Below are 14,661 nucleotides of genomic sequence, written 5' to 3' on the forward strand. Positions count from 1 at the left end.
ACTGCAAAGGAAGATATTTGGATGTTTCCAGAACTATGACTAATAGTTGATGCCTATAATGATTTATCTTAACTTTTTTGTGTGGCAGGGCAATCTGGTGAAACCTGCGGGCACTTCTCTAAATGGTGATTTTAATGCATAAAATACAATAGGTTAAAAAGGAAATCAATTATATTAAAATATAGTTATCAAAGTCCTTTTAAAAACACAAATTCATGGATGCCAGGTTGATAACTCCTGCTATATATTTCACTAAGTGTATTCAGGTGTAATATAAAATAATCTTGAGAAAATCAGGCATGTTTATATATTCCTTAACACGTGATTTTCTAGGATATTAAACTGATTTTCTCTTTGGAAAACAGTTGATAAGGGTCAAAGTAGAAACTTCAGGTCTTATTAGGCAGCAAAATAAAAGCAGCATGTCTGAGTAGCATAAATTGGATGTGATAATTCACAAAGCATCACATAAATACTTCACAGTTTGTTCCTACTCAGCACTGATGAAGTCCTTTTAATTTTACATGCCCCATTAAGCCAGGCATGAAGATCAGAAGTCATTTGAAAGAAAATAAAAGATTTTAAAAATATATTAAAAATCTAGAAATTTAAAAAACACAAGCATAATATTTAGAAAAGCACTTTAAATTTTATCCAGCCACCCTCCTTCAACCTCTCTCTCCCTTCCAGTGGGCTCTTCATTAACTTCAACCTGGCCACCAGATGGACCACTTCCATCTGATCCCTAACTTCTATTTTCATGTACTGATTCAGCCCTGATCTTTGTTTCCTGAGTTTATCTTTGATCCAATTCTTTCTCCAGTATTCCAGAAGCCAACCCCAACCAAACACCAAACCCATTCACCTCATATTGCTCCCTGACCAGAACCCCCTAGTGAAATGAGTAGGCCTCATAGAACCCATCAGCACCACCTGCCACAAAGTTGTACCTAGAGTAAGGACCTTAACAGTCTAATCACCTGTTTCCTTCAGCAGTCTTCTTGACAACCATTGATACTCTCCCTGGACTTATTCCTCAATTCCTTCAACTGTCCTCTCTAGAATCCTATCTCTATAATTAACAAATTTGTTTCATCTTAAATCTTTTCCTTCCTCTTTTATCTCATCTTCTCATACTCACTAAGACAAGTTCTCTGCTCACAACAATGAATCCTTAGATATCTTTTCCAATACTGGGTATACTTTTGCTCATAGCTCACTTTTCACTGGTCAAGGTAGAAGAGTCAAAACACTCCTCTGCATTTCCACTTCTAGATTATCCCCCTCCTGCCATCTCTCAGTAACCTTTCTTCCTTTGAGGTTCACCTAATGCAAATTTATCATCCAATCCAAATCCTGATGGACCCCCAAAACATTACTTTACCTTCCTCAATGAATTTAGTGCCTGGCTCAGTCTTTCTCTCCACCTCAACTCCTGCCTTCATACTACAGGATGTCAATATACTGATGCTCCCTCAAACACCTTATCTTCCCAGTTCTTTAAACTACTCAATTCTCATGACCTACTGTTCTATACTCTAGTTCAGCTACACATACTCTTGTTTTTGTCATTACCCACAAGTGGTCTACTTCCATGTTCATGAACTGCAAAATTCTATGCTCTGATCATAATCTTTTATCATTCCACCTTTCTTTATGCCTTCCTTGCAAACCCTGTTCTTTTGTCCTCATAGTGACTTCCTTTAGTTCTTTTACAGACTATCCATTATCCATGCACTGGCCATACTCTCCTCTTTCCCTTTCTAGACCCTTTGATGAACCAGTTCTACTCTACACTTTCTTCTAGTCTTCAATCCTTTGCCTCCTTCTCTTACCACCAATCACACCTTGCTAAATCCCAACCTTAGATAACTCCAACCACCTTCATTCCAGTTCACATGCTGCTGAACAAAGTTAAAAAAAAAAAAAATCACAAAACCATTCTGGCTGGACCCGCTACAAATGTGTTACAAAATATCAATTTAGATCTCATTGCAGCAAGACAATTCTTTTACACTTCTATCATTGCCTTCCCACATAACACAGCAGCTAAATCTATTCATTTCTCCTCAAGCTTCCAATGATGCCCCACCCTCTCTCAGCTGAGGACCTTGCCTAATACTTTACTGAAAAAAAAAAAAATCAAGGCCATTTGCTGAGAACTCACTTTTCTTCCCTCTTCCTCATCTCACATCACTCAGATGTATTCCCCCACTATTTCCTCCTTCACCCCTCCTTGATCAGAGAAATCTTTCAACAATCTCTTGATCTCATCCCCTTCAATCTTCTCCAGCAAACTTCTCCCTCTACAATCCCTTTCTGCCCCCCCAATCTTCAATATCTCCTTCCCCACAGGTTCCTTCTCTGAGACCAACAAATATATCTAGGCTTTCCAAATTAAAAACAAACTGCTTGATATTACTCTCCCTGCTAGCCATCATACTATATCTCTCCTTCCATTTTCTGCTAAACTCCATGAGACAGCCATCTACTCTTCTTCTCTCATCAGTCTTCTCCACATCCTCTCTTCTCATTCAATTCTAAGCCTTCTGCAATCTGGCTTCTGACCTCATCATCCAAATGTAATTGCTCTCTCCAGAGTTACCAGAGGTCCATTAATTGGCAACTCTAATGACCTTTTCTCAATGTTCAAACATTTTAACCTCTCTGCAACCTATGACACTGTTGATCACTCTCTCCTATCTATATTCTTGTGTCTCTGCTCTCTCCTGTTTCTCTCATTTGTTTCTTCTCAGTCTCCTTTACTGGATCTTCATCTAGATTGCACCCACTAATTGTGGGTGTTCCCCAACACTCCCTCAGGCTCTGTCCTGGGTCTTCATCTCATCTCCATTCATACCACTTAGTGATCTCATCAGCATGTATAGGCTCAATTATCATCTCTTCGCGCAGAATTCTCATATCTATGTGTTCAGCCTTAATCTATTTCTTAAATTCCAATCCTGAATTATCAATTGCCTTTCCAAAAGTTCAAACTGGATGTCCTATAGGCATCTCAAACTCCACATGCCCAAAACAAAATTTATTTTCTTCCCCCAAAAAACCATCCTCTCTTCCTAAAACTGTGATTATTGTTGTTAACACCGCTATACTCTTAGCCACCCAGGTTTGAAACCTCAGTGTTATCATTGACTTCTCCCTCAAACTCACGTCATCTATTCAATATGCATCAAGTCTTGTCATTTCCACCTTCCTATTTCCCATAAACCCCTTCCCTACACACATAGCCACCACACCAGTAGAGGCCCTCTCATGCCTAGACTACTGTAATGGCCTTCCTATTGATCTCCCTGCCTCAAGTCTATCGCCATTTCAATCCATCAACTCAGCTGCCAAAGTGCCCAACACATGGGTCTGTCCATCCTCTACTCAATAAATTCAAGTGTCTCCCCATTACCCCCAGGATCAAATATATAATGTTCTGTTTGGCATTTAAAGCCCTAAACAACCTGATTTCTACCTACTTTTTCAGTATTCTTACACTTCATTCCTTTGCATGTTTTTTACCATCCAGCTACACTGACCTCCTCGTTTTCCTCATATACACAACACTCCCATCTCCTGGCTCAAGACCATTTCACTGGCTATCCCCTCCACCTTCCAAAATCCCTGACTTCTTCTGAAAGCCTTCCCCTGTCCTTCTCCTCCCTTCTCTCTCTCTCTCTGCGATTAACTTGCATTTACACTCCCTATATAATATATAATTATATACACAATTTTTTGCATGTTGTCACACCCATGTGAATGTTAGTTCTTTGTTTCAATGGTGACTTATATCCCATAAAAATAAACAAATCATTTCCAATATATTAACTTGGGAAATGAAAATTTTACAAGGCATAACTTAAGTATACAACAAGCATGAGACCTCTGAGACTTTAATTTTGAATTATCATGAACTTGTGGGTATGTATCAAATATGTAACAAAATGTTAATGTTCCCTTTGTTGGAACAACACCAATAATGGCTGTCATAGTAAAATGAATATGTTTTAAGATCCAACTTCATAGAAATCCTTTACATGCCACTGTTTCCCTCTGAGAGACAAAAAGCAAATATTTTTCATGTTCACTTCATAGCTCTCTCTCTAAAACTTCAGTATTCCCTTGATATCAGACAGTGGTACAAAAATGAGCATAATTTGTATTTAAATAATCCTCATTTTTCCTCAGAAAGAAGCAACATGTGAGGGCTTAAAGAATAAAGTGAACAATTTTACTGCATTATACTTTTACTATATTTTTATGTTTTCATTTTACTAAGTAATTATATAAAAATGTAACTACAAAAAGTACATTGCACATGTATATGTAAATTTCTTGCTTTATATGCATAATGAAATCATATAAAATAAGTTTTGTCTCTCTAAAGCAGAGGTTCTCAAGCTGAGGCTAAGAAAAACTATGAACTTTTAAAAATATTTTTTAAACTATTGATTTCCTTTGCAATCCTATGTATTTTATTTTATGTATTTAAAAACATTATTCTGAGAAGTCTCCGTGGACTTCTTCAGACTGCTAAAAAAGGTGATGGGTATGACCACAAAAATTTTTATACTGGTTTCCCTTTTGGCCTTTTTAACTTATTTCCCTTATGGAAAAGTAGTGTCTGTAGTTACTTTTGGTATTAAGAGGAAAGTCAGTTGTTATTTTTAATCTAGTATAATTTAACAGACACGCTGTCTTTTATATCTTGTAACTTGCAAAAAATCAATCAGAAAATCATCTCCGATGGGTAGTGTCAAGTTACTGAAATTTTTAGGGAGAGTTAAACATACTAATTCTTGTGATAAAATTTAATAGAATATTTTAGTAAGAATTTTGTGGGAAGTAAAGAGACAAAGAAAGGAACACAGTTCATGATTTCTACCATCTACTGCCCAAAAAAGAATTCCTTCTTGTCTGGGCTGGTTTTTACCTTTAAAATTGTTTTAAAATAGCCTTATATTAGTAACTTTTGAGATGTGAGAGAAGTTTACATGAAAAGTATTTCATAATTAGAAGTAAACTTCTCTCACATCTCAAAAGATCCAAACTGATCCAAACTGTTACAGGTGCACAGTATGACCATGAACTGTCATAATAGGAGTCATTCCTTAAACATTCCACAAACATTTATTAAGTGCCTACTATGTGGCAGGCACTTTTGCTGGATGCGGGGATTACCGATTTATTCTCAGTATCAGTAAAGCTCAATAGGTATAACCCCTTAAAAAACCCTAAAAAATAAGATTCAAGTTTAACTTTGATAAGTAGTTACCAAGTTGAGAAACATATGTTTTTATTTTAAATAAATTCTATGATTCTTGCTAATATTTTTCATGATGACAATTATCTTTTATTCTAATGTGCATCTTAAATATAAGAATATATAAAATGTTTGATTTGAAATAAAAATCAAGTTCCTGGAAATGCAATAAGCAAAAATTCAAATTCTAAAGAGCCTTGTATGGTTTACAAACCTTTAGGTTCAGTATCAGACCATCTTATAAGAGAACTGTCATCACTTCTTTCTTTTTCTTTAGTCAGTTCACTTTGCTTTGCCAAACTATCACGTGGATTCTTCTGGGACTGTAAACACCTGAAAAACAGAATTATGTTGATTCTAAATCCTCTTCAAGCCTGGATGAATATGGAAGTAGTGTGGTGCATAAGTGGAAACACTGCTAGATTTAGAGTCAGAAAACCTGGGTTCAGATCCTGTCTCTGCTATTTACTACTCTGTAATTAGTCAGCAGACAAGTCATGTTAATCTCTCTGGGCTTCAGTTTCTTTATTTGTAAAATGAAGGGGTTGAACCAGGTGATATCTAAAGTACTCCCCAGCTCTAAATCTATGATCCAATGACTAAGTGACACACAGAAGTCAGATTGTGTAATTATATAAAAAGGCTGATGGACTAATCCCAATGGTCCTCAGTGCCACCTCCCACATTCTCTCACAAATCTTAGAGATAATGTAGTAAATATATTGGGTTAGGGGGAAGTAGACAGGGAATTATCCAGAAAGGCAACTATGCATATTCTTTCTTCAAGAATCCATAGTCTCATACAAAAGTTTCAAGTTTATTTATGGCAATGAAAAAATGCAAATAAAGTAGATGGTGAAAAGGCTTTTACTGCAAGCCTTGGTTTGTTTGATTGCTTTCAAAATCAAGTTCAATAGCATACTATTAAAATTACTGAAGAAGCAGCCAGTGAAGATGAAGATGTGACAGCCAAATATCTTGATGTTTTGAGGAAAATCATTGAAGAAGGTGGACAGACCGATCAACAAAATTTTAATGTGGATGCAATAGGTTTAGTCTGGAAAGGAATGCCTTCCAGAACTTATATTTCTAAGAAAGAAAAACTTCCACCTGGATTTAAAGTGTCTAAGCATTGCCTAACAGTTTATTGGAGGGTGATGCAGAAGGGGAATTTAAATTAAAATCAGTGCTTGCTATCAGTCTCAAAATCCTCACTCTCAGAGGGTATAACCAGTAGTTTTCAGTTTTGTGGTGATCAAATAAGAAAGCATCAATGACGAAAGCTGTTTGAAGACTAGTTTTCGAGTCTGGTTAGCCCAGCTGTTGGAAAATATTGCAGTGACAACAACATCATGTTTAAAGAATTATTGATTTTAGACAATGCTCAAAGTCATCCAATTACACTTGGTTCACTGTGTGAGAATGTGAGTACACAAATGTACTGAGATTGATACAGCTCAGAACCTACCAGTACATGTGTGGAGATTTAAAAAAAGAGTAGAAAGTTGAGTTTACACTGATAAAATATTTTAAATAACAATATTTTCACCATATCATCAATAAAGACTTAGATTTGGGTATGACATTTATTAATTTTTAAATTGTGTTTTCTCTAACCATTCTGTTGTTACTTAGGAAAAAATTGAATGATAACTCTATTTTTATTATCTTCTACTGTCATATTAATAAACACATTAAAAAACCTTTTTTAAAAAAAGAAAGAACTACCTCAATCCCACAAGTAGGCATCATTTTGGCAGCTTGTAACTATAACTTTTTAGAATGGATTTTGTAATTCATCTATGATTTTTTAATTCTATATAAATCTTTTTCTTTGTTGATGCTCAAATTAAAAATTACTTTTGAAAACCACTACAATAACACTTTAATACAACAGAACAATCAAGACATGCCCTTGAGTTTGCTATAATGACCTTTCTTAAGAAAAGAGTATGTATTTTACCTAACTTCGTCCACTGTAGGATTCATCTGCTTTTTTAACCTGAAGAATGTTGTCTCCCCCAAGAGAATGTAAGTTGTAAGGCAGGGATTGTTTTGCTTTTGTCTTTATATTCCCAGCACCTCACATAATGTCTGACACACAGAAAGCCCTGAAAAATTCTTATTGAGTGAGAATTAACAACAGCTATAACTTACATATCACTTTAAGGTTTTCAAAATGTTCCACATATATTATCTCATTTGAGCCTCACAGAAATCCTATGAGATAGATGCTAGTATTACTCTCATTTTACAGATGAGGAAACTGAGCTGAGAGAGTCTGAGACTTGCTCAGGGTCACATAGATACTAAGTATCTGAGCAGGACTTGAACCCAGATTTTCCCAGGTAGTCTCTATTTACAGTCTAGTACTAGTACCAGTCTTGTACTCTATTTACAGAGCCACACACAATAAAATAGTATAGAGTGACAAATTTGCTCAGATGGAAAAGTAAAATAGTTACTTCAGGAGAAATGAAGATTGTTATTTGATATCTAACACTAAATCATGAATAGAACAGAAACACCAAAAAGTGATGCTCTAAATTACATTCCATTTCTTTGGAACAAAAAGTTTTAAAATACGTAAGTTCACCCACTAAACTGATGGTGGGCTAAGGTCTGACAACCCGAAATATTACTGGCCACATGTCTTCACAAATCATTCAACTGATTAGCTGGTTACTGTTATTCTCATTAGAAATTAAACAAATAAATGCTGAGTCTGAGAAGACCAACTGAAAACATGGGCTGCATTTGAAAATGTCAAACATTCCTGAAGATAAATGTGAATGAAGTTTTATTTGGCAAAGTATAGGTTATTTTTCCTATGGCCATTGACTGTCCTAAAAACTGTCAGATATGAAAATTTCAGGTCTTCCCAAAGATGCACCTTCCTTAATATAAATTCAACACATTTTTGGCAGTAATTGAAAATGATAAGAGAAAATTATATCCCAAAGACCTCAGGAATTAAACTATATTCACTTCATAAGACTCCAGGTGTATTTCATACTGAAAATATGAATGAAATGGTAAACAAACCAGCAGTCCTCAACATCATCTCAAAAGATCTGTCAATCTGGTCCTACTAAGACTAGTCTACAGCCTTAGTTGGAGTTGACCAAAGATTATGCTAACAGAGCACAAATTCCAACAAGTCATACCAAATTGGAAAGACTTTGAGTACTGACCCAGAAAACGAGTATACATATATGTTATTTAATTTTTAGGCAAGTTTATCATGAGAAAGTTGGTTACCAGACATTTTTTCTTAGAGGTCATTGAAACTCATGAAAACCATCTACAAAACTGTAGAGGTGTATTTATATCATGGATCTTTTAAAATACTGAAGTAACCTTGGGGTTTTATATACATATACATATACATACATATGTATATACACACACACATATGTATATACATACACGCATACATACTTAGAGCTTTTAGTGTTCGTGTTGCATGGTGAGAAAAGATAACACATAAATATAATTAAGTCCCAAAGGAGTGATAGCTGTCCAACACCATGTGATCTGTCCTCCAACTGGAGACCCATATCCTTGGGTAATACCATAGCTGCATTGGTCCTTTCATAAAGATCAGGTGACAGGAGTTCTAGGAATAAGTGCATCAGAGGGTGCCAGAAGGGCTTCATGCCAATCAGTGGCTGCAGTGAACAGTGTGGCAGTCTGTCTTGGATGAAGTCAAACACAAAAAGAGAACATGTAGGGGGCCTGTCTGGATCTGATTAATTCAAATGGCTCAGTACAACATAATACTATCTGATTGGCATTGAGATGGGCTGACTTGCATGTTATAGCCATTAACTTAATACAAAAAATTGACCAGGGCAGCAAAACTTATACCTGATCTAAGGATGGCCTTTCACTGAGTATTGACATCTATGCAAGGTTAAGACAGGGTTTCACGCATAGTCCCATTATTTTTAATCTAACCCTGGAACTGATCATCTTGTTCCTAACAAAGACAAGACCAGAGTATGAGTTGTAAGGCAAGAGAACTGATGTCTTTGCTTGCACAGACAATTTAGCCATAGTGGCTCTCACCTTGGACTCTTCTTGATAAAATGTTGAACAACGTGAGCAAGATTGCCACATGGGCAGGATTACATTATAATGGAAAATGAACCCAAAGATTCCAGCTATTGAGTTTTGGACAGATACTGTGTATCATTTTAAGGAATGCTCCCTTTCTTCCTCTGTTCTTTAGTGTTTTTAATAGGAATGGGTGCTGCATTTTGTCAAAAGCATTTTCAGCATCTATTGAGATAATCATATGATTTCTGTTGGTTTTGTAATTGATATGGTCAATTATGTTGATAATTTTCTTAATATTGAACCAATCCTGCATTTCTGGTATAACTCCCACTTGGTCATAGTATTTAATCTTTGTGATATAATACTGTAATTGCCTTGTTAGTGTTTTGTTCAAAATTTTTGCATCAATATCCATTAGGAAAATTGTTCTATAATTTTCTTTCTCTGTCTTAGCTCTTCTTGGTTTACGTATCAGCACCATATTTGTGTCATAGGAGGAGTTTGTAGGACTCCTTTTTTGCCTATTTTTCTAAATAGTTTATATAGTATTGGAATTAATTGTTCTTTAAATGTTTGGTAGAATTCACTGGTGAACCCATCTGGCCCTGGGGATTTTTCCCTAGGGAGTTCATTAATGGCTTTTTCAATTTCTTTTTCTAATATGGGGCTATTTGGGCATTTTATTTCCTTATCTGCTAATCTAGGTAATTTGTATTTTCATAAACATTCATCGATTTCACTCACATTGTCACATTTGTTGGCATATGAATCCAGCTATTGGGGAAAGAGCTCACTATCTGAAAAAACTGATGGGAAAACTGGAAAGCAATATGGCAGAAATGAGACATAGTCCAACATCTTATACCATATGTCAAGATTAGCTCAAGATACACACACAAATTAGACATAAAGAATGATATCACAAGCAAATTAGGAAAATAGAAAATACTTACATTTTATGTTTATGGTTAAAAGAAGAGTTTATAACCAAACAAGAGAAAGAGAGGATCATGGAAGTCAAAATGACTAATTTTGATTACCTTAATGTAAAAAGTTTTTGCACAGACAAAACCCATGCAGTTAAAACTAAGAAGAAAACAAGGAGCTAGTGGAAAATTTTACAGCAAATTTCTTGATAAAGGTCTTATTTCTCAAATATATAGGAAATTGAGCTAAATTTTAAAAAAAAAATAAGAGCCATTCCCCAATTGATAAATGGTCAAAGATCATGACCTGAAGTTTTCAGGAGAAGAAATCAAAGCTATCAATCAACAGTCATATGAAAAAATGCTCCAAATCACTAATAATTAAAGAAATGCAAATCAAAATAACTCTGAGATACCACATCACATACATTATATTGGCTAACATGAGAGAAAAAGAAAATGAGGGCATGTGGAAAAATAGGTACACTAAATGCACTGTTGGTAGAGCTGTGAACTGGTCCAACCATTCTAGAGAACAATTTGGAGCTATGAACAAAGGGATATAAAATTGTGCATACCCTTTGACTCAGCAATACCACTACGAGGTCTATACCCCAAAGAAATCAAAGAAAAAAGTAAAGGACTTATAAGTACAAAAATATTTATAGTTCTTTTTGTGGCAGTAAAGAAGGAGAAATTAAGTGGATGTCTATCAATTGAGGAATGGCTGAAAAAGTTGTGGCATATGATTGTGATGGAATACTATTGTGCTGTAAGAAATGACTAAGGAGATGGTTTCAGAAAAGCCTAGTAATACTTAAATGAACTGAGGCAAAGTGAAGTGAGCAAGAACCAGAACACTGTACATAATAACAGCAATGTTGTAAGAATAATCAACTGTGAAAGACTTAGCTACTCTGATCAATACAATGACTGATGCCAATTCCAAAGGATTCATAATGAAAAATGCTATACTCCTCCAGAGAGAGAACTGATGGACTCTGAGTGAAGATCAAAACATTTTCCTTTTTTTCTTAACATGGCAAATGTAGAAATGTTTTACATAACTTCATATGTATGATGAGTATTATATTTCTTACCATCTCAATGGGTGCAGGAGGGAGTGGAGAGAGGGAAAGAATTTAGAACTGAAAATAAAACTTTAAAAAATTTTTAAACATTCTAATAGGAGAAATGTGTGTTTCTGATGATTGATAGCCGAAAAGGAAGCACTCCTCATCCAATTTCAGGTTCAAGATCAAGAAATTTATGTGATGACAGAGAACACATGCCTCAACCTCAGAAACACAGTGGGGTTCCACATTGCAAATTCTTCCAGGAATAGAGGAACAATATCAATACCAATCAATATGATCAATGATCTGGACATTATAGATAGGTTGAAATTAGGACCCTGGCAAAAACTAAATCCAGTAAATACTTTTATTTTATCTTGTGTCTTTTTTCATTTTAAGAATGGTGTGATACCTAAGAGTACCCTCAGTCTCTTGGACAGCACAATCAAAAAGAATGGTAAGAGACAGCTTCAAAAAGCCAGCATTGAACCCCAATATCTCCTTTACAAAATGAGAGGAGTGGATATACTGCCCTAGTTTTGGCAACTGTTACTGGGCCGTGATTCACGAGGTGAGGCTACTGGCTTCAATTGATCAGGGTAGGCTTTTTCCTCATTTCTTCAGTGACAAAGTAAGGAACTGAATGACTAGAATACTCCCCCACCAGAAAACCTTGCTACATACTTAAAAGGCTCTATGGAGGGATAATCTGGGAATGAGTGTACAATTAACTCAAACATTCAGTTCCAACTATGAGTAGACTCCCATTGGTTGTCCACAAAATTTCTTCCAAGTGGATATAATCAATGTCCTCCTATCCCCATGGCTCAATGATAGCCCTTGGGCCCCAGAAGGGGTAGAGATGACTTTAAATTATGCACTTAGACTTGGTTATTTAGCAAACCTGACCAGGGTAAGATGTATTCCATTACATTTATTGCACTAGCCTCCACCTTTTTTTTATGAAAGGGATCCTTTACCCAGTTTGCAGACTTGAATTATTCATAGAGTCAAGTTAGAATGAGGTCTTTTTGAAGGTGCCAAGAGAACTGGCTTTGGAAACAAGTGCTGTCATCATTGTGGGCATCAAATGAAGCATTCCCACATGTCCTCTGCCACTGCAGTACTCAACTGAGTGGGGCTATTATCCAACAGCATGATCTCATTTTAAATAGACTAGTGAAAAGTATCAGAGTGCTGGTGAAGTTTATGTAAATTTGACTGTTGCAGGGTTAAAAGAGGCACTTCAACTAGGCTTAGTAATTTTTGACCATAAAGAACTCTTCCATTGCTGTCATTGACATTACTATACCTTTTGATAATAGATATTGTGCCTTTCAATTGGCCAGAGAAGGCAAAATTGAAAAATATCAAATAGCATGTCAGCATCTGGCTCAGCAAAACTGTAGAACATATAGTAACACAGTGATAGAGTTCTAGGAGGTTGGGATCCAATTAATGATTTGGTACTATTCAAACTAAAAATCATCCCCAGATACACAAATCTCATGAGGAAATCTGATGGTATAGGACTGCATTAGATGGAGTAGGATGTAGAGATATATATATTAAGCATACCACCAAAGTAAGGTAATACACTACATATACATACATACATATATATATATAAGTGTTTCTTTTTAATCATTTTAGCAGGGCAAAAATGATTTTATCTTTAAGTCAAGAAGCAATGACTAGTTTTACTTTATAGAAAACTGTTTTACTTTTATTTTGTTTTTTGTTTTTAAATGATCTATATTGTTATTGTTTAGTCCTTTCAGTTGTGTCTGACTCTTCATGGCCCCATTTGGGGTTTTCTTGGCATAGATACTAGAGTACTTTCCCATTTCCTTCTCCAACTTATTTTATAGATGAGGAAACAGGCAGAACAGGGTTAAGTAACTTGCCCAGGGTCACATAAGTAGTAAATGCCTGAGGCCAAGTTTGAACAGAGGTCTTCCTCACTCCAGGCCAGGTGCTCTATGAGCCACCTAGCTGCCCTAATTGATATATAGATTTTATTTCTATTTTAATCTCATATTATTTTTACTATTATCAGGTACACGAACATATAAATACCCATACTGCATATATATATATATATATATATATATATATATACACACACATACACATATATATACATATATGTCAGGAAATTCTGAAATAAATCATTACACAATAATAATACCTGCAAATCTGTGCATTTTAAACATTATTTGAATAAAAGTAAAATTAATGTTGCATAACCAGAAAAAATGGCTATTCTAATATTAGTTACAATGCCTCATCCACATTTAACTAGAGCTTGCACTTTTCTGATATTAACAAAAGTAAACAAAGCACAGAGGAAATTGATGACTTTCCACCTAAACAATTTACATGCTCTCCTTTGGGGAACTTGTACAGCAATTGAGCTTAGTTGTACCCTGGATAGTTTCTAATAAATTTACATCCTAATCATCTAAGAAGCAAAGCCTTGCCAAACAATAATATTATCATTACTTAACCTTCCTTCTGATACTTTTTTCTTCTCTTCTGGGGCCATGGGACATACCACTTCCCTTCTCCTGGCCACAAGGCTCCCAGGTTCCCCAAGTCATATTTCCTCCTTCTCATGCCCATAACAAGGTGAGCTCCTTGATGCCTCACAGACATAACAACACAATTTGTCATGAGGTCAGGACCTTGAAGGTTGACCTTGAGCCTTCTAATCACTTGCTTTCCTCAGCAGAACACCCCATCCATGGATACTATGTCTGGATTCATTCCCCTACAGTTAAGCATATTCCTTACTCCTGATACTCTCCCCATCCTACTAATACTGAAGCCTAAGGTGTAGAAGAATAAACCCTCCTATCCAATTTCAGCTGTTTGCTTCCTCATTCCTCAGCCCTACACAACAATGTCTCACTCCAAATTTGCCTAGAATTCTTCCACTCTGTTCTCTGGAATGCCTGTTCTATGATGAAAAAATCTATTGTCTTAAACCCCTTCCTCTCTTGCTCCTTCCATCTTCTAGTACTCACTGAGAGACCTAGCTCTCTCCTGATAACTATCCAACCCTGGTCACCCTCTAAATGCACTTTCTCTCATACCCCTCCCTCGACTCATTGGTCTAAGTAGGGAAGTCAGAATACTCCTTGCTTCCCATTTTCACTTCCAAATTCCTTCTACCATCATTCAGCAACTTTCCCTTCTTTGAAGTTCACTCTATCCAAATTTATCACCCATTCGGGACTTCGATGGCATTTCGCTACCAACTTTAGGACATTCTTCCTCCTATCTCAATAAACTGAGTGCCTGGATCATAAGTCTCCCTTTCCAT

General features: G+C 35.8%; 1 protein-coding gene across 4 annotated transcripts in view; it reads right to left on the bottom strand.

Annotated features, from left to right (window-relative positions):
- SENP7 (SUMO specific peptidase 7) overlaps positions 1-14,661 on the bottom strand; it is a 164,662-nt gene that overhangs the window by 70,195 nt on the left and 79,806 nt on the right. For all 4 annotated transcript variants that reach the window (XM_027867203.1, XM_027867194.1, XM_027867184.1 and 1 more), the window contains one exon: positions 5,484-5,602. In XM_027867203.1, coding sequence (XP_027723004.1) covers positions 5,484-5,602 — 119 coding nt within the window. The remainder of the gene's footprint in view (positions 1-5,483; positions 5,603-14,661) is intronic.

This window comes from Vombatus ursinus, unplaced genomic scaffold, assembly GCF_900497805.2.
Source record: "Vombatus ursinus unplaced genomic scaffold, bare-nosed wombat genome assembly UNPS02001419.1, whole genome shotgun sequence".
In the NCBI taxonomy this organism is placed as follows: Eukaryota; Metazoa; Chordata; class Mammalia; order Diprotodontia; family Vombatidae; genus Vombatus; species Vombatus ursinus.